Source organism: Pteropus vampyrus, unplaced genomic scaffold, assembly GCF_000151845.1.
Source record: "Pteropus vampyrus isolate Shadow unplaced genomic scaffold, Pvam_2.0 Scaffold71, whole genome shotgun sequence".
In the NCBI taxonomy this organism is placed as follows: domain Eukaryota; kingdom Metazoa; phylum Chordata; class Mammalia; order Chiroptera; family Pteropodidae; genus Pteropus; species Pteropus vampyrus.
Window position 1 is genome coordinate 4,441,411 of NW_011888852.1, and position 23,020 is coordinate 4,464,430.

At 37.7% G+C, this 23,020-nt stretch overlaps 1 protein-coding gene across 6 annotated transcripts in view; it reads right to left on the reverse strand.

Annotated features, from left to right (window-relative positions):
* Window positions 1-10,171: 10,171 nt before the first annotated feature.
* The window catches only part of SPART (spartin), a 74,430-nt gene continuing 61,581 nt past the window's right edge, over window positions 10,172-23,020 (reverse strand). For 4 of the 6 annotated variants that reach the window (XM_023531594.1, XM_023531595.1, XM_023531596.1 and 1 more), the window contains 4 exons: window positions 18,633-18,827; window positions 17,460-17,618; window positions 17,289-17,379; window positions 10,172-11,775 (listed from right to left, as the gene is read on the reverse strand). In XM_023531594.1, the coding sequence (XP_023387362.1) occupies window positions 11,502-11,775; window positions 17,289-17,379; window positions 17,460-17,618; window positions 18,633-18,827 (719 nt within the window). In that variant the 3' untranslated portion in view covers window positions 10,172-11,501. The remainder of the gene's footprint in view (window positions 11,776-17,288; window positions 17,380-17,459; window positions 17,619-18,632; window positions 18,828-23,020) is intronic. The other 2 variants (XM_023531598.1, XM_023531597.1) reach the window with 1 other exon arrangement.

The window sequence follows — 23,020 nt, forward strand, 5'->3', positions numbered from 1 at the left end:
CATATGCTAAGGCAGTGAACTTTTCCAATTTCATTTTATTCTAGCATTTCTCTCTAGTATGAAATCTCTTAGATTGAATAAGGTGAGAACTCTGGATGAACTGTTGCTTAAGAGTCATGGCCTTAGAGTCATGGTCTTCTGTTATCTCTTCATAGGTACTGAATATTTCTGCTTATCGAAGGCGTTGCTAAATATTTTATGGTTCGGGCCTGGATGTGATCATATAAAACCCTATTTTCTAACTAGTTATTGCTGGTGTTTTGGGTTTTTTAAAAATAAACATTTCTTCCATTACTATATCCACCTATTTTCTAACTCTTCACTAGCATATTAGTTTTTCAATTGATCGTCTGGAAAGTTCTGGATATCAAATTTTATAAGCTAAAAATAATTTTATCTCTTTCTGTCTAATAGCTATGACTCTTATTTCTGTTTCATATTTTATTGCTTGACAATGGAACTTTCGAAACATTATTAAATTTTAATGGTGGCAGCAGGCATCTTTATTCCCCCAGGAATGAGAATGTTTCATCATTATGATGCCAGTTTGAGATAAATAAAAGTATTTTTTTTGTTTATTTTAAAATAAGAAAGACTAATGGAATTTTATCAAAACACGTCTTAGTATTTACTAAGTTTTTAAAAAATATTTGATCTATTAATCTAGTAGTTAACAGCCAAAGAGGGCTGGGGATAAAAATCAGCCTGTAAATAAAGACTCAAAGGAGCTCAAAGGAGAAGTCTAGGATGAAGATATAATTTGTGTTGTCAGTGTATAGTCAGGTTTAATACCATGTGACCAGAGATTACCTAAATTGTAAGTGCATGCCTTGAAGAAAAGACAGAGGACTGAGCTTGGGGGTACTCTAAGTTTTCAGAAATCATAAAGATGAAATGAGTGCCCAATAGGTTAAAAAAAAAACAAGAGCGTGTGGTGTCCCAGAAACCAAGTGAGCAAAGGGTTTCAAGGATGAGGGTGATGGATTGCGGCAATACTGCTAAGTAAGATGAGGACTGAGAGTTGGCATCAGATTTGGCAAACAGGATATTACTGGTAACCTTGACAAAGAGCAGTTTCAGTTGATTAGGGGCAAAACTGATTGGAAGTTCAAGAGAGAATGAGACAATCATGCTGTGCTGGGCAAATCTCATCCATTCCTCAGAAAATCAAGATTTTGTTCTGTACATGAAACAGAGAGAGGCGGTGGGTGGAGAGAAAAGCAAACATTAAGAGGTGGGTAAAGTAGAAGCTGAGTGTGGGATTTGATGCCAGAAGACCTGGATTCAAATTCCAGAGCTGTCACTCACCAACTCTGCAGCCTTGAGAAAGCCATTTAAAATCCCCGTGTCTCAGTTTTTTCATCTATAGAATGGGGTAATGATACTTTTTCAAAGGGTAGTTGTGAGATTTCAATTTGTTTAAATGCTGGGGAAGCTCTACACAAATACTGACTCTTCTCACTTTTGAAAAAAAATAGTCACCTGAATATTTTCTTTCTGTTCTTTGTCTTGTCCCTGAGTTTTAAGATGATGAAATTCAGTTTGCGTTTAAACAGAACCATCTTTGTTGTATACAGTTTCCTCTGAATCCTAACGGGCCTCAAGAGGCCACTATGGGAATGTGAAGCTCTTTTGAGCTGGTTGTTTTTGCCACTTCACGTAAAAATCCAGTAAGAGTGGAATTAGAAAACTTCTCTTTTGAAGAATTTTGCTGTACATGGAGCGGTGAAAGGGAATGACAGACGAGAAAAGAGGCCAGAGGAGTTTTGTCATTTGTTTTTTAGATAAAATAGATTCGGCACGTTTGCACGCTGTTGGGAATGACCAGCGGAGCGGAGAAAACAGATGGTGGCAGGAAAGAGGTCACTGGAGGGAGTGAGAGGCGGTGTGATCTACTGCACAAGCGGAGGGATTAACTTTAGAGAATACGGGCAGATCACACACACCAACAGGAGGGACGGACGAGCAGAGATACAGATACGTGGGCAGCTTCTTGGTGGAAACATATGAAAATCAAAATCTTTTCTGATTGCTTCTCTTTTCCCTTTGGGAGAGGAAGATAAGCTCATTAGCTGAGAGTAAGAATGGGGAGAGGTGGCAGAGATCTGAGGAGAGTGGAAAATGTGAATTATCAAACAGATGTATCTATAGTGGTCACATGTGCATGTATTTCTTTTATAATGTTAAAACAATAATACGTTTATTTTAAAATCTTTTAATATTGTCCCACTGTCTTCAAGATAAATATGGATTAATTAGCATCATGTTGAAGATTATTGTCTTCATAAACCTTAATCTCATCTCCTGTTGCATTCTCATTATAATGTATGTTCCACCTTTTCAATTACTTAAGAATTCTCCTGAAATGGTATAGTATGTTCAAGGCTCCCCTCCCTGTGGCAGATTGTATTTTCCAAAGATGACTGCAGTAACATGTCCAGTGTGACATGTTCCTCTATAATGTGACCTTCACAAGTCGTTTACTTCGCCAGCCCCTTAAATCTGAGACTGTTTTGACCAACAGAACATAGTAGAAATGACACTGTACCAATTCTGGCAGTAGCCCTTAACTGGCCTGGCAGTTTCTGTCACTTGTGCCCTTTCGGAATGCTTGCTCTTGGGATCCATCCTCTTGGAAGCCAGGTACCATGCTGTGAGAAGCAAAAGCTACAAGAACTATGTGCAGGCATGCTGATAGGCAGTCCCAGCTGAGCTCCCAGCCAACAGCTAGTATCAGATGCCAACTGTATGAGTGAGTCATCTTGGAATGTCCAGCCCAGTTGAATCTTCAGACTGAAGTCCAGACATCTGGCTGCAATCACATGAGAAACCCCAATTAAGAACCTCCTAGATGAATTTAGTCACAACATAGACTTGTAAAAGATAATTTATTATTTTAAGTCTCGAAGTTATGGGCTGGTTTGCTCTGCAGCAGTAAATAACCAGAACTGTTGAGTGCTGATGTGGAAGGCAGTTGTCCTAGTGGCATTGGGAGTGGGAGACAGATCACAGGCGTAGGGTAGAATCATGCCTCTGCCACCCCCTGGCTTTATGACTAGCAAGTTCTTCAAACTCCTAAATTTTATTTTTCCATAAATGGGGATAATAATCACCACACCTCACACAGTTCTCAGCCTTAGTGTTAAGAAAGGGTAAATGTTTCTGCCTTTTACCTTGGGCTCACTGAGGAAAGAACTTTCTTGCCTATCATTTTACTTTTCTTTATATCCATTGCTAGCTGTTCCCCATGAAAACTGTTGATAATACAACTTGTTGGGTTTACATTTTACTAGTGGTTATAGTTATAGCATTGCATGCATCTCTGTGAGCATCACCTGTTTTGTCTGTAACTAGGCAGATGAAGAAATTCCAGTTAGCCTTGCCAGTGCAACCACTTGGTAAGTGTACTTACAGTCTGCCCCCACAGAGCCAGATTTAGATCTGGAGACAGAGGAAGCTACTTCAACCTTGGGACAAAGCCATACTCTCTAATCAAGCTTTAAGCACTGCGTACTTATGAGAAGTAGCATTTTATGTCTCATATGGCTACTGATCATTTTTGTTCATGGCTTTCCCAACAGAGAAGTATAAATGGGTTTAGAACCAAAACTCACCCCCATAACCCTAATAATCTGTTTCTTAGAATTCAGTTCAAGCACTGTCTCCTCTGGAAAGGCTGTCTTTATGCCCTCATCTGAGTCGTTAGGTTCTCTTTACCTGAGTTCCCACTTCTCTGTATGCAGAACTTACATCATTTCTCATATTCATATTTTAGTCTGACACTTTCTCCCAATAGTCAGTGAACCTCTTTGGAACAGGGAAAAGAAAGTTCTCCCATTCAAAATGTTGACATATGGCAAAGTCTCAATCGATATTTGTCAGTGAATTAACATCTTACATATATTATAAATTTTAAGGATACATGGGTATGTGTGTGTGTGTTATGTATGTGCGATGTGTGTCCGAGTGCAACACTTGCCCCCTGCAACCCCCATTCTTCCAACACAAACAAATAGCTACTTCAGCCTTGGGACAAAAGCCTAGATAAATATTTTAAAGTTATATCCAAAATCCAGAAGTTAAGGTATGAAGGGTATTACTTATTACTTGAGTTAAATAGAAAACTTGTGGTATTTTATTATTTACTAAGGAAATAATGTGTTCGTGTCATGGAACAAAGGTTTTGCTAATTGATAAACACTTTGAATTTGTAAGTACAGTATACACAGTAATGGGATACTCCAAAATATCAGTTTTAAAAGCCTCTATAATAAATTATTACTAATGCTGCCAGAAAGCAATACTGAAATCTTGCTAATATTATTCTATATATGTAATTTAATGCACAATGGGCATCTTGGTAAAATTAACAGTAATTATACAGGAGTCACATATAAAAATATCTACTTATATACACCTTCATCGTCAGTACTGAGTTTGGCTTCCAGTTCCACTATCTTGTTTCTTAATTCAAACACTGAGAGTTGCACTATAACCCTATTATTAAAAATATTTTGTTAATTGATTCAATTAAAAAGTAACGAGAAGAATAATACTGAGTAACCCACCACTACTTCAGGAACAATTTACTATGAAACATCACTTATTGAAGACATGGTTGAGAATCAGGAATCAGACAAAATGGAGGCTTTTACCCAGTTCCAGAAAGATGTTAACATGCACTAAAGCTCAACCACTAGAAACCAGGTAACCACTAGAAACCCTTTACTCATATTTCAATATGATCCAAAGAAGGTGATTATCTGGTTTTTCAAAGCCCAGCAAATGAGCTGCAAATTATTAAAGAAATAGCTAGGGCAACCTGTAACAACTGACAATCTGAAACAAAGAGGAAAAAAGAAACACTAATAAAAATACACACAAATAGTATTCCAGAGGTTATCTACTTAGGACATCAGTAAATAGCACAGTAATCACCAAAATATGACTGAATCATTTATTCAATACATATTTTTGAATGTCTATTATGTTCAAGGCACTATGCTAATTGCTGAAGATACTACAGTGATAAGTAAACAGAACAGCAATAACAGAAGCTAACGTCCGAATGCTTATTCCAAGCCAATGCAAAGTGATTTACATACATTTTACATAATTCTGGCAACAACCATATGAGATGATGATAATTTGTACGCCAGTCTTTCTTATGAAAACTGAAGCTTACAGAGGTTAACTTGCTGAAGGTCATGTAATTATTGAGTGATAAGAGCTGGGAATTTTTGAATTTATGCCAGATTCCTCTAAAGTATTTGCTCTTACTCCTCAGGGAAAACAGAACCTGTCCTAGGCATCCTGAGAGTGCCAGACCAAAAACTGACCAAGCGATTAGAAGTGTGACTTAGCTACAGTAGAGGAAAGCACAGGAAGCTATAGGGACACATAAGAGGGTCTAAATTCTCGTGGAGCCTATGGGTGTGGTGTATGCATCTTTAAAAATTACTTAAAACGTTTCAAAGATTTGATACAAAGCGCTAATACTATTTTTAAAAGTTCATAGAAAGGGCATCATTTTCCAAAATGTCACTATTTTTTAAGTTCTTCTAAAAGGATAGAGAAGCATATTTAACCAGACTTTTGTAATTTGAAACAGAAAACTTGAATCCTTTCCTATAAAAGCATTCAGATGTCGTCAGATCTGTCCGATTATTAATCACACTGCTGGTGTCACATTCACCTCGCTGGCTCCAGCCTTGAGCGGCAAAGCACACACAGATGCAGGCCCTCCGGCGCGAGAACGTGAACCTACACCTGTGCACCGCCCTCCAACGCACTTCGAGTGAATTTCTTCCTGTAACTACTGTTCGAGGCGCTCGGTGCTCGCACCGTCTGAGCTGTCGCCTCGTCCTTCCTCCGCTGTCCTATCAGAGGCCTCCCACGGCCCCGCTCTCACAGCTCAGAGCACGAGACTTGAAGCCGGGAAGACAGCACTGAAACGAGCCACCAGAGCGGACTGCCGCGCCGTCGCTGGCGCTTAGCGGTGACGTCACCGGGCATGCCGGGGGCGGGGCTACCGCGCAGCCAGAGCGCAAAGGCCGCGCCGTCGCCTCGCGGTGACGTCGCCGGGCACGCCGGGTCGGGGACGCCGCGCAGCCAGAGCGCGAAGACCGCGCGCTATCCCGGAAGCGCGGCCCTGAGAGGCTGCGGCGCGTTCCTTTTCTCAGAGATGGCGGGGCGGACCTCGCTCAGGAATGGCTTGGCGGGTGTGCGCGGGCGACGTGGCTCAGTGCCAGGCGGCTGAGAAGTGCTGGCTTGGTTGCTTTCTTAAACGCTGACCCATGCCTCAGGTCCACTGTACTCTTAGCCCTTCCTTGTTAGAGAAATGCTGAACCCAAGAATGGTTGTGCTTTTTTCTGCTTCAGTTTACCTACCGCGCTCCAGAGGCTCTGGCGAAGTGTCTGGGATCTTACGAAGGCGCTGCCCGCACTCTGAATTTCTCGTCCAGATTATTCCAAGTTTAGGCAGCTCTGAGAACTGTCCACGCTAACTCAAAGCTGCCCGCTACAACGTGAGATTTCATGATTATAACTGTAATTGTCAATTTTGCATACTATCCTCAATAAGTGTGCGTTAGCATCATCCCTGGCTCCTATCTGCCTTCACCTCTGACTTCTCTGGTACATGTTAAGTGTGAGTAGGGACCATGTTTTCTGAAATCACAATTTGGTAAAGAATTCCTTTATTCTGTTTACTGCTCCATCTGTGCTGAGTAGAGTGGTCAGCAACTATGCCTATAAAAGGAAATTTTTTAAAGCATAAAAAGCACATTTGGTTAATTGTTTCATTTGGCTTCTACCAACATAATTTTGGGAAATAATTTATGGGAAAAATATTAGAAACTGACAGCAAAAATTTTGGACCCATGATTGTTATAGTTTGTGTAAAATAAACCGCAGAATAGTTCACAAGATAGATGCTGGAGCTAAGGAAGGACAGTCTTCATTTAGAAGTGGCTTTTGAAAGAGAGAAGGAAGATTCTGGAAATCTGGAGAATCTCTGTATTGGGGGGTGGGGTGGGGTAACCAGGAGAAGAGTCTGTAATTGAATTGACTAGAAAATAAACAGAGTAGCACATTAGACTGATAGTGTGTTTAATGGCCAAAAAGCACCTAATTTGTAGGCAAAACATCATTTGAAACATCTTGAGGAATCAGGTTAATCCTAGCAATTGAGGATTTATTGTGTACAAAGTAATGTGTAAGAGAAGCTAAGTAAGTTCACTGCTTTCCAAAAAACAATTTAAGTGAGAAGAGAGGTGTAATTCAAAATAATTCCCGACAGTATGTCAGTAAATCATGTGGTATGGCGAAACTTGCACTCCCACTTCTGTGCTCGGTCTGAGGTAGATTGTAGGCAGCAAGATACTCCTGCTCTTACATATTCACCAGTGTTTATTCTCTGCCTTTTTCCCCAAAGTTCTTCGTTTTGTTAGACTGAGGGGATGGGAGTGAGAGTGGGCTGGGGATGGTAGAGGGATGGTCATGTATTATTCTTGCAAATCTGATTCTCACCAAACCATAGCTTTTGAAATATCAAAAGGCAAAGATTGATGTATTTGTTCTCTGGTTTCTCTGTAGAGGTTTCTGTTCTTTTGGGTCAAGAAGGTCAAGAATCCTCTCCACCTGTTATTTCCAGATCACTGCCCTTCTGACCTCACGTGAAAAAACCCACTCCTCTGATATACTTGCTTCGTGGCGTGACACCATTTACTCCTCCCCGCTTCACCCAGACACTTAACAGTCACTCCTTGTTCATTGACTTTGACCAAAAAAAAAGTCTTTCCACCCAAAGTCTTGCCTATCAATTCGCAATTCACATCACTTCGATCTCCACTTCACTTCCACAGCTAACCACTGAATCCTGTCACCAGAGTGGCTTTAGCTCAGAAACCTTAAATTTAAAAACTGTCTACCAAAGCTGCATTCTTTCAGCTCCCAACCCAGTAACTCCCTAAATAGCCGTATTTTATTAACTAGGGTTATTGTCTGTGGAGCTTCTTAGACATGCTCATCTCAGAGATGTTGCTTCATGCATAGTACTCAAGCTATTTGTTCTTCAGCTGGCTTCTAAATTTGTCTTCTAAATTGAAACAAAACAGACTGGGAGGAGGGTGGAGGACGGTGCAGAGAACACTTCCCTCTGCTAGTCACTGTTTCCTCCAGTGAATAATCTCTAGGGTGACAAACTTTAATCACATGACTTTTTGCATAAGAATTCATTTAAGAACATTATTTAGGGTTTCTTTTTTTAAAATCTGATCTATGTCCTTATTTTTTTTTAATTCATTTCTCTGGATCTGTGAAATATATTGTGAATAGAAAAAAAATTTAAGAAAACAAGCTATTCAGAAACAATGAAATGTTCTCTTTTAAGCATTTCTGAATACAAACTGGAAAAATCCATTAGGATTTTTAAAAACACCTAGTTTAAAAACACCTAGTCTTGAGTTTGGCAACAATAGATCAGAGAAATAGTTTCTGATTACTTATAGCAATATTAATTAGACTTACTTGACAAGTGGATATAAAATGGTTTCTGGCTGACAAGCCCTAAGACTGGCTTTTCAATGAAGACAGAAAAAAGTACAAAAGCTCAGACTATCACCAGAATCTAGGACTGATGACCTATTTTCTAATGTCTCGGGACATTTTCTACCATCAAGCCAATGGACTTATAATAAATACTAATAGTGTTAAGCAGCTGGAATCGGGGAATCTATAAAGACCATTTTTATTCTTCCTTATATACCTCTGTTTAAGGAAAAGATAGACAGCTGGCCTAACAATCACTCTACTGTGTAGGTCCCTCCTTTTTGAGGCGTGTGGCCTTTCCTTTCATATTGTTCTCTTCCACCTTAGGACAGTACTTAACCTCTCTACACCTCAGTTTTCTATTCTGTAAAATATTGTAAGAGCATGAATAGCACATACCTCATGAGAATTATGAGATCAAAAGGAGTTAATCTATGTAAAAGTACTTAGGACACTACTGGTTCATAGTAAGTACTATATACACATTAGCTATCATTATTTCCATAGCTAGTCAAGTTCCTGGAGGCACGCACAGAAAACTACCCAGCACAGCATGGGGAGGGACCGTCTGCAGAGGCAAAGTGAAGAAAAACCTTGATAGCAGTAAATATTGAAAACTGTTGTTTTTCATACATGGTATCTGTTGAGTCTCTAAGAGCCAAACAAAGTTAGGTGAAAGGCCTCTAAACAATGAAAAGTAGGCTAAGAAGCTGTGATAGTTAATTTTGTCAGCTTGATTGGGCCACAGGGTGCCCAGACATTTGGCCAAACATAACCCTGGGTGTGTCTGTGAGGCTGTTTCGGGATGAGATCAACATTTCACTTAGCAGACTGAGTAAAGCAGATTGCCCTCAACCAATCGCTTGAAGACTAGAACAGACAAAAAGGCTAAGGAAGAGGGAACTCTTGCCTGGCTGCTTTAGTATGTTGGTTGTTGGTCTTTTCAGACAGAAAGGAGCTCTTCTTGAGTCGCCAGCCTGCGGGCTTTTAGACTGGAACTGATAGCACTGGCTCTCCTGGTTCTGACTTTCAGACCTGGACGCTAACAACGCGGCAGCTCTCCTGGCTCTCCAGCTCACTGACTGCAGATCTTTGGGGCTGTTCGGCCTCCGTAATTATTTGGTGAGTTATAATATCCGGCCTTTTGTTCTTCTTAGGGGCAGAGCCAGAAACATGGTACTGACAGAACCTCCTGTTGCCTCCCAGTAGCAGGGAGCTGGGTTTCCCGCTCCTTCTTCCTCATATGGTGTTTCCAGAGCTGTCACAGCGTCAGGTGCATGATGGGAGCAGCAGTGTTTCCAATGTGGATGCGATTATAATGTATTGTAACTAGCCATAGGTCATGCCTTAGCCAAAGATGGCCTCCAGGCTAGAAAAGACCGGTTTTGGCTAATAGCCCCGTGGGGACTAAAACAAGGGCGGAAGTCTAAGGAAAGGAAAAATGCATCCTGCCCCTGGGCTATCTGTCCTGCCTCACAACCTAGTGAACAGCCTAAGAAAGTGAAAAAACCAACTAGATACCTATTGATAAATCTAATTTTACTGACCTCTGAACTGTTACTTTTTAAACTTTAAGCTCCACTACTTGCCATTCCATTTCTTAAACAAGGCAGAGACTAAAATCTATTTACCAATTCAATTTTATTTCCGTTTTAACAACTAGTCCATTATCCTTGGCCTTACAGAAAGACTCCACCAATTCTATTGTGTTCCCAAAATACAAGCAAGCCTATGACAGTATCTGCAGCCAGGTAATTCAGAGTTCATTCATTCACAAAGTGCATTATTTAGACAGTTTCAAAAAAGGTCTAATAAACTAAGTAGCCATTAGAGATTCAAAAATATTAGGATGGACGATAGCTATGAAAACCAATACCAATCTTTTAAAATCAGTAAACAAAAATAAAATGCCATCAGGTATTTACCTACATATTTGTAGCTTAAAGGTCTGTGAATATCCTGCCTTCTGCCAAAGTAGAAACTGTTATGCCCACCCACCGAGGAGTAAGCCTAACATCTTCATATTATGAATAAAACCTTTTCTAATAATTTAATGGCTTTTTAATATATAAAATTCCAATGACTGATTCCAAAATAAAAATATATTTGCTATCCATAAACTCAATACTGTTTATCCTCATTTTTTCATAAAATTTTAGCCTTTTGGGGAAACTTACATAAGTAGATATAATAGACTAAATAATCGTCACTTCAAATTTTAATACAATAGCAATCATACCCCTAAATTCCCCAGGCCAGTCTAAATCCAGAAAACTTTAAAATCTATTTGTATTCATTTTAAATCAAAAAGACCATCCTATTTCCTAAGAGGTAAGCTACTAAATAATTTTATAGAACTTTTTATTTTTCATGACTAGACCATTCCCTGTTTTGAAAACATCTTTTAAATGTTATCTGAGAATTCTTAGTTTAGGAATACAATTTTTGTTTAGCTTATATGCTAGAAATTCTAACAAGTACTTAAAAAGATCCACGATTAGTGCAAAAAGAGGAAATAGTATTTTAAATTATCCTTCCCATTACAAATAAAACTAAGGTTACTAAATGCCAATATTATGTAAATATATAATAATTTCCTACTTTGCTTTCTGAAAGATAGCAAATACAAAAATAGTTTAATATTGGGTTTAATGAGGTTTATAGCGCATGTATTATTAGTCTTACTTTAACTGCAAAAATACTTTAGCCACATTTAGAAAAAATTAACTTACTGAGAATATAACTGGATATTTCTAAAGGCCAGATGAAAGAATACCAATTATTTTCCTTGTAAGTAGAATACATGCCATAAAGCTTATGGAAACAGTTACTCTGTAGAAATGAATACTTTGTTAAAATACTGGTTAATCGATGGCGAATTCCACATCTGCCTCTTAGCACAGTCGCATCCGTCTTTTAAGGCTTTGGTATAGGTGATTCGCTGCCCTTTCATCATTTACCTTTCTTCTTTGCCTCCTTCTTCTCTAGTTCCTCTGTCTGCTCCTCCTTCTCCCCTTTCACGTTTACATTTGCTCCCCCTCCTAGATTCTCCCCCTTTGAATTATCAAGTATTTTATAGTCCTCAAGGATTGTCTGTCCGGTTTGTTTTGCAGTTTTCTTCACCATTGCTTTGATGCCAATGTTGTCAATGTTATAGGCAGTTAAACCAACATTGATGGCGGAATCTACTGCATCGTGTGTAGCTTCTCCCGCGGTATGCCCGTATCTTCAAAAGAAATGAAATTATAAAGATAAATTAAGGTCTTCTGAATTAGTATTAAATAAGTCACATGATTAGCATGTTATCCCTGAAAGCTAAATCAAAGGTTAGGTTTCAATTTAATGAACACATCCTAAAGAAGAAAATCACACTGTGCTAAGGCTATATGTTCTCCTTTAGCAAAATCTGTGTGAAAATAAATTTGGGATAATGGGGATTAATGTGATAAAGACTGTTTATACTGGAGAATAAAATATAAATAATATTGTTCATCAGTCATTATTTTCTTTTTTTATCCATCCCTTCTGGAAATGTAAGAGAATTTCTATTGAAGCAACTGCAAGACACAAATAATATAAAGTTCCTATAAATGGTTTTCAGTTCTACCTTAACTATCAGAATCTGAGTTTGTCTTTAAGCAGATTCTGTAACGCATGCTCCCCCTCGCTCCACTTCACTGGAGACTCACTGGCCTCTTGCTGTTCTTTGAACCCACCGAGCATACGTGTGCTGTCTTAGGACCTTTGTACTGGCTGGTATCTGACTAGACTACTGTCATCCCAGGTGTTCAACACAGCTAACTGCTTCACCTTCTTTGACTTATCTTCTCAGTACCTAACCTATTTATATTGCTTTACCTCACATGCCCTGCCTTACTGCCAGTCAACCCCGCTCCTTAAACTGCTCTTTCTTCTTCTATAACTTACCATCTGCTATATACTATAGAACTTATTTACACCCATTGTTTTTGCTTTGCTGATTGTTTATCTCACTAGAATGTAAAGCTCATTAGAAAACTCTTTGCTTTGTTCATTAATGTATTATAAGCCTTGAGAACAGTGCCTGACATTCACTATTTGTTGAATGAATGAAATCAGCAATTCCTGCCTTATCCATCTCACAAGAGTTTCTTGAGTATTAAATGTATAGCAAAGTGCTTGGGGTATTATAAAGAAGTGTACAAAAGTAATTTTTATTCACAAAGATCAGTATCTGTTTTTAATACCATTTCCATGAGAAAAATACAATTTGAAGTCCTATACAAGGATACTAAAACTTACCCTGTTTTGTTTTACTCTTTACCTTTTTATAAATACCAGGCTTTTAAAGCTTTTCTTGTCCATAGGTTTCCCAAAGATTTGCTTAAACAAGAAATAATTAAAGGCAAAATTTTACAATTTTCTCCAGGACCCAGCTGAAGTTTCCTAGGTGCTTTGTGACCTGTATCTGACATTTTATACTAACACTGGCTCTGTCCTTTGAACTAACGAATCTTCTATTACTATCAGACTGACCTAGAACAGTGCTTCGTGATCCTGCAGGCTTGTTCATGCTTGACTGTTTTTCAGTGTCACTTCTAGACAACTGAAGTACTCTTATTACGCTCCTGAATGATGATTCCATTCTGCCCCTCTGCCTAATGTTAACTACAGCCAAAGCATAGCCGAACCTACAATCTGCCAAACCTTATGTCTGGTGCCAGTCTTGATTAGGGCTTTCTCACTAGTTACCAGACAGAAAAGGTGCCTCAACTGCTTTCTGTCAGTCCCTGTTGCTCTGCAACCACTCGGCATGCCACAGGATTTGCTGATGTTGCAGAAGACATGGACATTCTGTCAGTCAAGCCCGTCGCAAATCCTATCATCAGGTGGCAATGGCTAAAGCTAAATGAGAAGAAAGGGGAGGTGGCAGTTTCAGCAATAGAAGAGTGATCATAAGTCTTGGATAAGCAGGTTTCTATTAGGGCTTCTCTCTCCCGGACAGTCAGCTACAAGGAAGTGACACCGCAACTGAAGAATCTGGTCATATTAGTGTTTTCGAATACAGGAAATCTTTTCCGGAGTCATAAAATTTCACTTCTGAATATTTTGAATGTTTCCTATTCTACCCATATAGTTTGATACCTCTAAAGGCACTCGTAATATTTCTATATATAATATAATTCTAAAGACTACATTATTTTTAATAATGTACTAAAAGAATAAAAAGGGGAGTCTATGTTGGTGACCTGATAATTTTGCTTGTTCTTCCTGCCATGCTACTTCCATTTCAGCAACAATTCCTGTTAATTGGGAAAAAGTGCCAAACTAAGAGTCAGAAAACTAGATTCTAATAAACTGTGTCAATGACTAGCCATATGACCTTAGTGAAGTCTCGCCCTCCTTGCTTTTCATCGACTTCCTCTTTTCATCTTATAAAATGAGATGTATATGTTAAAGCACGTTAAAATTTCCATGGTTCCAAATATTTAATTATTTTTAAACATCTTGTAAAATGGATCAGCAGTCATATTTTTTAAAATATATCCTCACCTATCACCTCTGCTTCCCAATGTGACTTAGAACCAGTATTCCTGGCAGGCAGGCAGGCATGCATGCATGCATTCATTCATTCATTCATTCATTCATTCATTTATTTATTTATCTTTCTTGATAAGTAACTGATCAGTTCTCTTCTTCATTCAGATTCAAACTATACTGATAACAACTAGAAAACCTATCTGTGGCTAAAGGATAAAGCTTATTTTTGACTTGTTACTTTTTAAAAAGTTAACTTTAATTAGAACTTATTAAACAGATTTTATATACTGAGTAACACTACTGTATCAACTGAAGAACAATAAAAAATGAATATAAAGTATTCCCTAAATAAGTAAATGGGATTCAATTTATAATTTGAATGAGATTTTTCAGAAACTTCTTCAGTGCATTCAGTAATATCTACAAAAGCAGCACGCTAGCAGTGATTCTAGATTTTACTAATCATAACAAAATTTCTGTCATAATAACTTTCAAATAAATCTGTCTAAAATTCAGTTTTCATGCAAGCTTCAAAGACATTCTCAGAAATATTAACCTTAAATATTTTAAATAGAAATAACTTCTTATTTATCTATCCACCAAATAGACAAATGGCAGATAGGTTGTGGACAATTTATGTATGAAGAACCTTGTAGATAAAGCTGAGGAATTTAAACTTTATTGTGAAATCGTTGTGAATGGAATGACCACATTTATATTTTATAAAGATCTAATTCGGGTTGCACTGTGAATTATAAGGATTTAATACAGAAGAACTGGTTAGGAAACAAGCTGTGAGCTGGATGAGAAATGATGAGGTAAACTCTACGGTAGTGGTAATGAGGCTGAAGAAAAAGGGAAGAAAACAAAAAACAGGATGTAGTGACTGAATGGCTGTAGTGGTTATGTAGCTGAAACGTGTGAACCTGAAAATTAAGAGAAAAGTTAAGAGGAAACAGAATTGAGAGTTGCTGGCATAGAGGTAGTAACTGTAGCCACAGTTACAGATGGCATCAAGAAGAGGAGAAAAGGACAGAGTATAGAGTAAAAACTCAGAACCAATATTTAACGAATGATGTGGAAGACAACAACCCTGAGAAGTAATTTGACAACACAAAATTGAAAAGTGAGCCAAATGAGAATATTGTTAGGAGGTTTGCAGACACCAATCTTAATAAGCATTAAATCTGGGAGCGAGAACAATCAGTGGAAGAGGACAGACCTTATCCATAAAAAGTTGTGAAAAAATCTAAGATGTAAAAAAGACAAGTCTTTCAAATCCATAGATAACACAAAATGAAGACTGGCTAACATCGCACACTAAAATCTGAAGCCAAAATGAAGAACAGACAATGATGAGTCAAAATCAACAAAGTGAAATTAAGCGAGTGTAAATGTGAAGTTCTTAATTTTAGGTACAACTATCAAGTGTCCCAAAATAAGATGAAGATTTAGATTTTAAATAAAAGGTTTATTTAAAAAATATCAACTAAATTCTCAGCTGCTTTTTTTTCACTCCATGAATCTTTGGAGGAAAAGATAAAATAATAGCAATACACACCATCATTGATATAAACTAGATCAGAACCACTGTTAAGATATCCTATTCATCATATTAAGTTATCCTCACTAAGGACCAGAAATACAAAATTGACACCAAAACCCTGTACTTCCTTAGTCATGTGAATCCCAAACCTTTAATAAGGCTCTACATAACAGTACTTAGGTAAGCATTTTTTTTTTCATTAAAGCAGGAAATGGACAAACCCAATAAAGCACTTCCTACTTTCTAATATGACTGCCTAATTATCTGTGCTAACGAATGATACGATAATCTAAAAATAACTCACTTTTGGCCTAAAAGCACTTCTGACCTTCTCCTGCTCTTCCAACAAAATAATAACTTATTTTTCAAATTATGGCTGATCTATCAAAGTAACTTTAAAGTCATAACACAAAGAGTATTAGTCAGAAGTCAATGTCACAAGTAATAAGAGGTGAGTAGGGAGACTTGGGTTTTACATTTCCACTGAAAGAATCTCAGATCTACTCTATTTTCTTTTCCAAATCGTTTTGTAAAATTGACACTCCAAGATGAAGTGTCAGGACATTGTTTTGATTCAAAGGTAAGCATGCCTCAGATTGAAGAGATCAAGTCAACAAAGAGTGGAAATTAAGTTAGTATATCCTAAGCTAATGGTAATATACTGCGGTGGGAGGGAATCTAAACACATGCTAGATAGTAGTGGAAAATAACTCTAGATACTAAACTTGCACAGATGTCCCATCAAGGGCTGTGGTGGCTCAGGACCACACTCTGACAATGCTTAACAGAGAAAGACCTGGCTTAAATCCCAGCTCTCCTAGTTACAGGGGCAAACTGTTAACATGGTATTTAATAGCTCTATGCTTTGGTTTCCTCATCTGCAAAATGGAGATAACAGTGTTAAAGATTAAACAATACACATGAAAAGCACTGAGCACAATGTCTCATACACAAGTACGAGCTCAAATGTCAGTGAGTGGATAACACAACTAAGAGTTGAGAATGCCATTAACACTACTTCTTTTTAAATAAACATTAAAATATTAAGATCTAAAGTAATTTGAAGCTAAGAAAGCAACTCAGGTCCTTCATACTAGATTTTTAGACCTTGATTCCTCTAGTACTTGTGAAGACAGAATAAAGAGCTAAAATCAGAGGATCCCGTTTTAAATCTCATCTTTAATACCACTTATCAGATGAGCTTAGGCAAATCATTCATTTCTGTTTGTCCACTTTTTAATATATGAAATAGAAGATATTCCATCTGTCTGTTCTAATGCAAATGTACAGTGGCAGAGTCACATAAGATGTGGCATAATTTAACATTTTTTGCATACAGAAGGGGCTAATGTTAATGAGGTACAATAGTTTAATTATAATTCATGTTTTTCCCATGAAAACTACAGGCTAACATCACCCATCAAGAACATGCAATTAATAATGGTACAGAAACACTAGGGTTTTAAAAAATTAAACTTATTTTTTGCATTAATGATGAACAAATGTTTATAACAGTAATATAAGGCAAAGTCACAAAATTCTATTAATTTGCTAGAAATATTCTCTTAAGAAAAATAGCAAGTGAAAAAAAAATAATCAGATACTTAATAACTACATAATCACCTTAACTGCTTCTTAAGTTTTAGTCATTAAAATAATCAAATTTAACTTACTTGTATCTGACAGTTTGTACTGTTTCTGCTGAAACGTTGTTAACAATGCATTTGGCGGCACATTCCAATCCCTGCCAGACAGTTGAAAAACCTGCAAATGTATTTAAAAGTAAATAAAGCTAGCTCTAAGCAAACAGGCCTTCCTAGTTAAATTTCTGGGCCTTCTGTTACCTTGAACACTACTTGCTGCTACGACCATAGCACCGTCCAGGGGAGACTTCCCATTTCTGTCTTTTTTAAGAGATTCTGGAACAAGTTTGCTTCCATGCTTCTTGACGTGTGGGGCTAGTTCCTTTCCAACACAATTTGCTACAGTGCAAACTCCGTCAACTAATATAACCATTAAAAAACAACACTTAGAAAAAACATATTCTTCCCCGATTTTATCACTCTTATTTATCAAAATTCTTACACGAGCATCTAAAGTTGTTTTACTGAAAAATGTTACCATTTCTATTTTAAAGATGGGAACCAAGGCTGGCTATTTTTTAAACAAAGGCTATTGTTTGGTTTAAGGATATATGCGCAGACCCCACTGATGTTTGTAATCCTGCCTCTTAAATATATGTTCTTTTTGGCAATATACTTAAAAGAAAACCATCCACCTTTTCTATCTGATTGCTGCAATGTAAGGTGGGTAGGTAGGTCTACCTTTTGTGTTTTCCAGCTAAGCATATTTGTATTTTTTCTCTATGTCAGCAAATACTCACTGAGATAGTAGTAGTAAGGTATGTAAAAGTAAACAAACCAATTTGATTCAAAAGAAAACTAAGTACCAAAAAGATAATCTTACACCATTTAAAGACAATCCATTAAGAAGATACCTGACCATTTTAAAATACCAAATGTCAAAGGAGAAGGGGTTAGAAGCATATTGCTTGGAAAGGCGGATACCAGAATCACTAAGTCAGCTTTACTCAAACAATATATCTTTTCCTCTTGACTCTCAACTACCATGCAGTAAAATGTGTCATAATCAACAGTAGCAAAAACATTTAGGACCATTCCTTTTCAAAGGCAGGGATACTCCCCTCTCCAACATATCAAAACAACCCTTTAACCAGTGTTTCTCCAACTTTTATATGCAAATAAAAATCACCTAGGGATCTCTTAAATGCAGATTTCTATCAATCAGCAGATGTGTCAAGTGCCTGCTTCTGAAATATTGCTACGGTTCTGATCGGGTGATGTTGCTGGTCTACAGATCCTACTATGAGTAGGAAGTTGAAACTGCTTTGTCCTAATTCTTTACTCTTAAACCATCTAAACGGGCGTTCAGATTAAACTGGATGAAGAAATTATTTTTCATTTAACTGAAAAGAAAGTCATCCGAAGTCACTTTACCCAGGAACTGACTGACTTTCGCTGCTCCTCCCGTAGCCTGCTTTGCTATGTGGAGTCCCCTGGACACAGCCGGGCTGACTTCCACTGGTTTTTCTTCTGGTTGAATCCGTTCTCTGAGTTTAGAGGCGCCTTTCTGGATTGCTTTGCCAGTAAATTCAGCACCTTTGACTAAACCCCAACTCACCCAGGAAGCACCTATTTAAAGAAAAAATTTTAAGTGCATATTATTAGGGCTGACTACTTTTTAGCCCTTTAATAACTGACCTGCAGGAAAAACTCCAAGGAGTTCAATGTTCAGATCCCAAACATGCCATAAACTTTCAAGCCAAGTTTGCACTTATAGTTTTCTGCCTGGAACATACACCTTTTCTAAGTAAACTCATCTTTCAATACTTAGATTACATATCACCCAATAACAGAGTTCTGTATCACTCTCTGCTGACACTACAATGTGTAGGTATCTGTTAATTACCACAGTATACTGTTGTTAGGAACTAATTTGGTGTTTTGGTGCCATTAAGATCATATTTGGCTAGCGGTAAACCCAGATATCCTTGTTCTTTGTGTTTTAGTCCAGGCACCACTCTTTCTCCATGAAGTCTTTAGGGCCACAGACACAATACAAACTGAAACCAAGGAAGCTATATCTTAAACACCAATGCTTGCTGGCTTGCTTCAGGTTAAAGGCATAGGAAAGGGGTCCTGTTCCTACCTCAACCCCAATCCCAAGCCTCTCAATCTCAGCACCTTTTAGCTTGCAACATAAACCTGAATGTCAAAGATGTGATAACACCCAAAGAATGCATGAGAAGAAAAATCTGGGAGAGAAGGAAATTGGGAAGCCGAGATGGTTAAGTCATTTCTCATGACAGTAAGCCCTAGTCCTTCACTTTGCTCCTGCTTCTTGCAGCATGAATGAAAGAAGAGACTGTCAGAAAAAAAGCAGGATGGCAGAGACTTCTCTAGTGAAAAGGACCTCAGGGAGCCTGTGGGGAAAGAAGTGGGAAAGAGATGGGAAAGGCAAGAAAAAACACACAAGGAGAAAGGTCCCCCTAAGAGGGGGAGAAAAGTGCCACCCTACCCAGAGAAAGCTTGCGCTTGTAAATTTTTCCTTTTTGGTTATAATCTGAAACCATCAGCTTTCAAAGCTGGACATATAAAATACTCAAGTATGTTCTCCCACGGTCTGGGGCATGGCTTTTACATAATTACTCCAGCCCATGAGTGAGCAGGTATCCAGCCATCATGTGAAAATCATATCCATTTAATAATGCTAACAGTGAAAAGTGCCAAGGGTAACTGATTAGAAGAACTGATGTGTTCTCTTCCTGTTTCAGTGAGCAGGTCCACCTCCAGTTCCCACCCTACCCCCACTTGGGCGGGCAGACTCTAATCAGGAGTTCTCGTAACAATAAAGGGGCTAAAGAAGTCTATTAAAAAATGTGTGTGTGTGTTTAGAGGTAACTGACAGGTTGAAAAATATTAAGTAAAAACCAGCTGAACCAAAAGGAAGACTGAGAAATCATAAAATAAACGACAATGAAAATTTATTCAAGTTGAGTAAACAACAATGAAACTATAATGAACAAACAAGGGATGGCATCCATTGAGGACAGAAAAAAATAAATGGAAGTGAGATAAATGAAGTCATAGGACTAATAAAGAGAAATACTAGATGCAAATTATGAACGAGCCATCACCATGGAAGAGCGTAACAGAGGTAACAGTAATACGTTAAAACTATAGACACTGCAACAGAAGATAAGGAAATGCAGTATTTCACTGGTAGCTATTAAGATCTTTTAAATGGAGTGTGTTGTGCCAGATACAGATTATTCTACTCAGGTTTGTATCCTTTGCACCAGTCAATGCTGAGATGTAACAAGCCATGAATGTTTGCTGGATAAATGAAAGGTTGGTGGATGACTTAAAATTATCTAACTCAAACTTAAGTTAATCAGTCTACTGTCACAAATCCTCTACCTCTTCCTAAATTAGTTTACAGGGCTTTACTCCATATAAATATTTGGCAGCTTAAAATGTTAAGTCTATGCTTCTCAAGCCCCTATTCTACGCAAGTAAATTTTAAGCAGTTTTTTCACTTTTTTAATCTTTTACATTCATAAAACATAAGACTAGCTTTTACTGATCTTTACTCATCCTTTGACAGTGAAAAGAATTGATCATCGGCCATAATGAATGAGCTCAATTCATCCTTGGTTACTCATCTTTGTACAGAGCCTGCATGAGTCAGATTGAAATAGTTTCTTGACAGATCAGATAATTTTCCCTGGATTAAATCTTGGGTATTTTCTGCACCTTTTTTTTGTCACATGTGTCTTAATTATTTGGTGAGCTAGTTGTTTTTCATCTTACCTATTAGAAATCACATCAGGAAACATATATACTCTGATTGACTGTTAAATGGTTTTAATGTCACCAACTATTAAGGGTATTATAGAACTCTAGCCTTAAACATATAGGATAAAAAGGAAAAGCGTGACAAGCCTGAAGACACTGAAGTCTCAAGTAGTAAACCAGAATGTAGTTTTTGCTCATTTTCAAAAGATGCAGCACTGAGAGTTCCACTGAAATCTTTAAAGAGCTCCCTCCCTCGGATTAGCTGGCTTTAAGGATATGTCACCTCTCTGAGTAGATCCAATGTGCAGAATCTCCGTGGTACCTAGGAGGTCTAAGAATTTGTGGCAGGTGATATTTTCCAAAGATGGCCCCAAACAGTCTCTCTTATTCCACATGTTCTTTCAACATGACCATGACATTCCTCCCACTGAGAAGTAGGGTCTATGCCACAGCCCTTGAATCTGGGCAGGTTGTTACTTGATTATAACTAATGATGCTAGAAATTTGCAAGAATACATCAGAAAGTGTAATGCACCTTCTGCCTGTTTGCTGGACCATTCACACTTGGAATCCCGAGCTACCACTCAGAAGCCAGACTAGCTTAAGGTCGCCATGCTGAAGAAGTCAAGCCACATGGAGAGGCCGCATTCTGGTTACTCCATCTGGTAGTCCTCGATTTTGAACTGTCCCAATCCAGATGTGTGAACGAAGGAGTTTCAGATGATGCCAGTCCGTAGCTATTGAGTCACTAGTTAGCCTTTGAATCTTCCTAGCTGAGGCCCTGACATCATGAAGCAGGTACAAGTCATCCCTGCTGTGACCTTTTGGAATACCTAGCTCACAGAATTCCTAAGCATAAACAAATGTTCTTTGTTTCATGAGATTAAGTTTGAGATAGTTTGTTACACAGCAGTAGTAAATGGAGTAATCTTACAGCAGTATAATCTCAAAAAATTTACGAAAACGACTTTTGACTTTAATTATCTACGTATGTGTGGATACAGGCAAGTTTTCTGAACACTGATCTAATAGCTTAGCAGCCTATAAAGTTAGGGAGCAGCGTTGTAAGAGTAAAGGTTTTCCTTTACAACTTCTTTGAAAATCTATTTCAAGAGCCAATTTTAACTGTTACATTATATTTAAAAAATTTAGCATTATCTCTTCTTGTCTCAAGCAACATTTTGATACTAGGCAAACTATTTTGTTAGCTTCTGGCCAATTGATTGTTTTTCATTTATTTTAGCTTGTTGGTTTTTCACATTGAAATTATCCTCTGCTTTGGACATCTTTATTATTTTAACACATTTTTAGTACTGATAAGTCTTTTCGATGACTGGTGATGATCCCGTTATTTGGTCCTAAATTTGGCTCACTGAAAAGTGACCGGCAATGTTTCTAAAAAACAAAATAGGTGGGTCTAAACCTGAGAGCTACTACAGTTGAAAAGCTAAAATGTTAACCAATTAAAGTAGAAAGATATGTCAGTAATGATCATCTGGATTTAAAATAATTGATTTGAAGCCTTTTCTATCTATAATTAAATAGTAGGGCCTACTTCCCAAATAGCTCGGCTGTAACCCTCAGATCTTCTCATGTTTAAATATCTTATTTTTTTTTTTTTTTTTTTTGGTGGAGGAAGAGGGGGAAGACGGCGTGAAAAGAAAAGAATTAAGGGAGAATTTTAAAGAGGAAAGGAAAATAACTAATTTCACGATCAGAACTATTTGAGAGTTTAGGGATTCCTGAAGCTTTTCACTACCAATTATTCCCAAGAGTAAAAGAGAATAATAGTCCAAGAAAAACTTACAACAATATGACAACATGTGATGTTATAAAAACTGGTTCCTTTTTTTTGTTTAATATTTATAAACTGATCATTTAGAAACAAAATATAAAATGTTATCTTCCTAAGTATTCTTTCATGGGTTCCACAGGTTTCACAATTAAAGGAGGAAAATGTTAACATTACTGTAATACCTGACAAAATGTTTTGAGCCACTTTCTCACTCCATTCAGGTAGTTCCTTT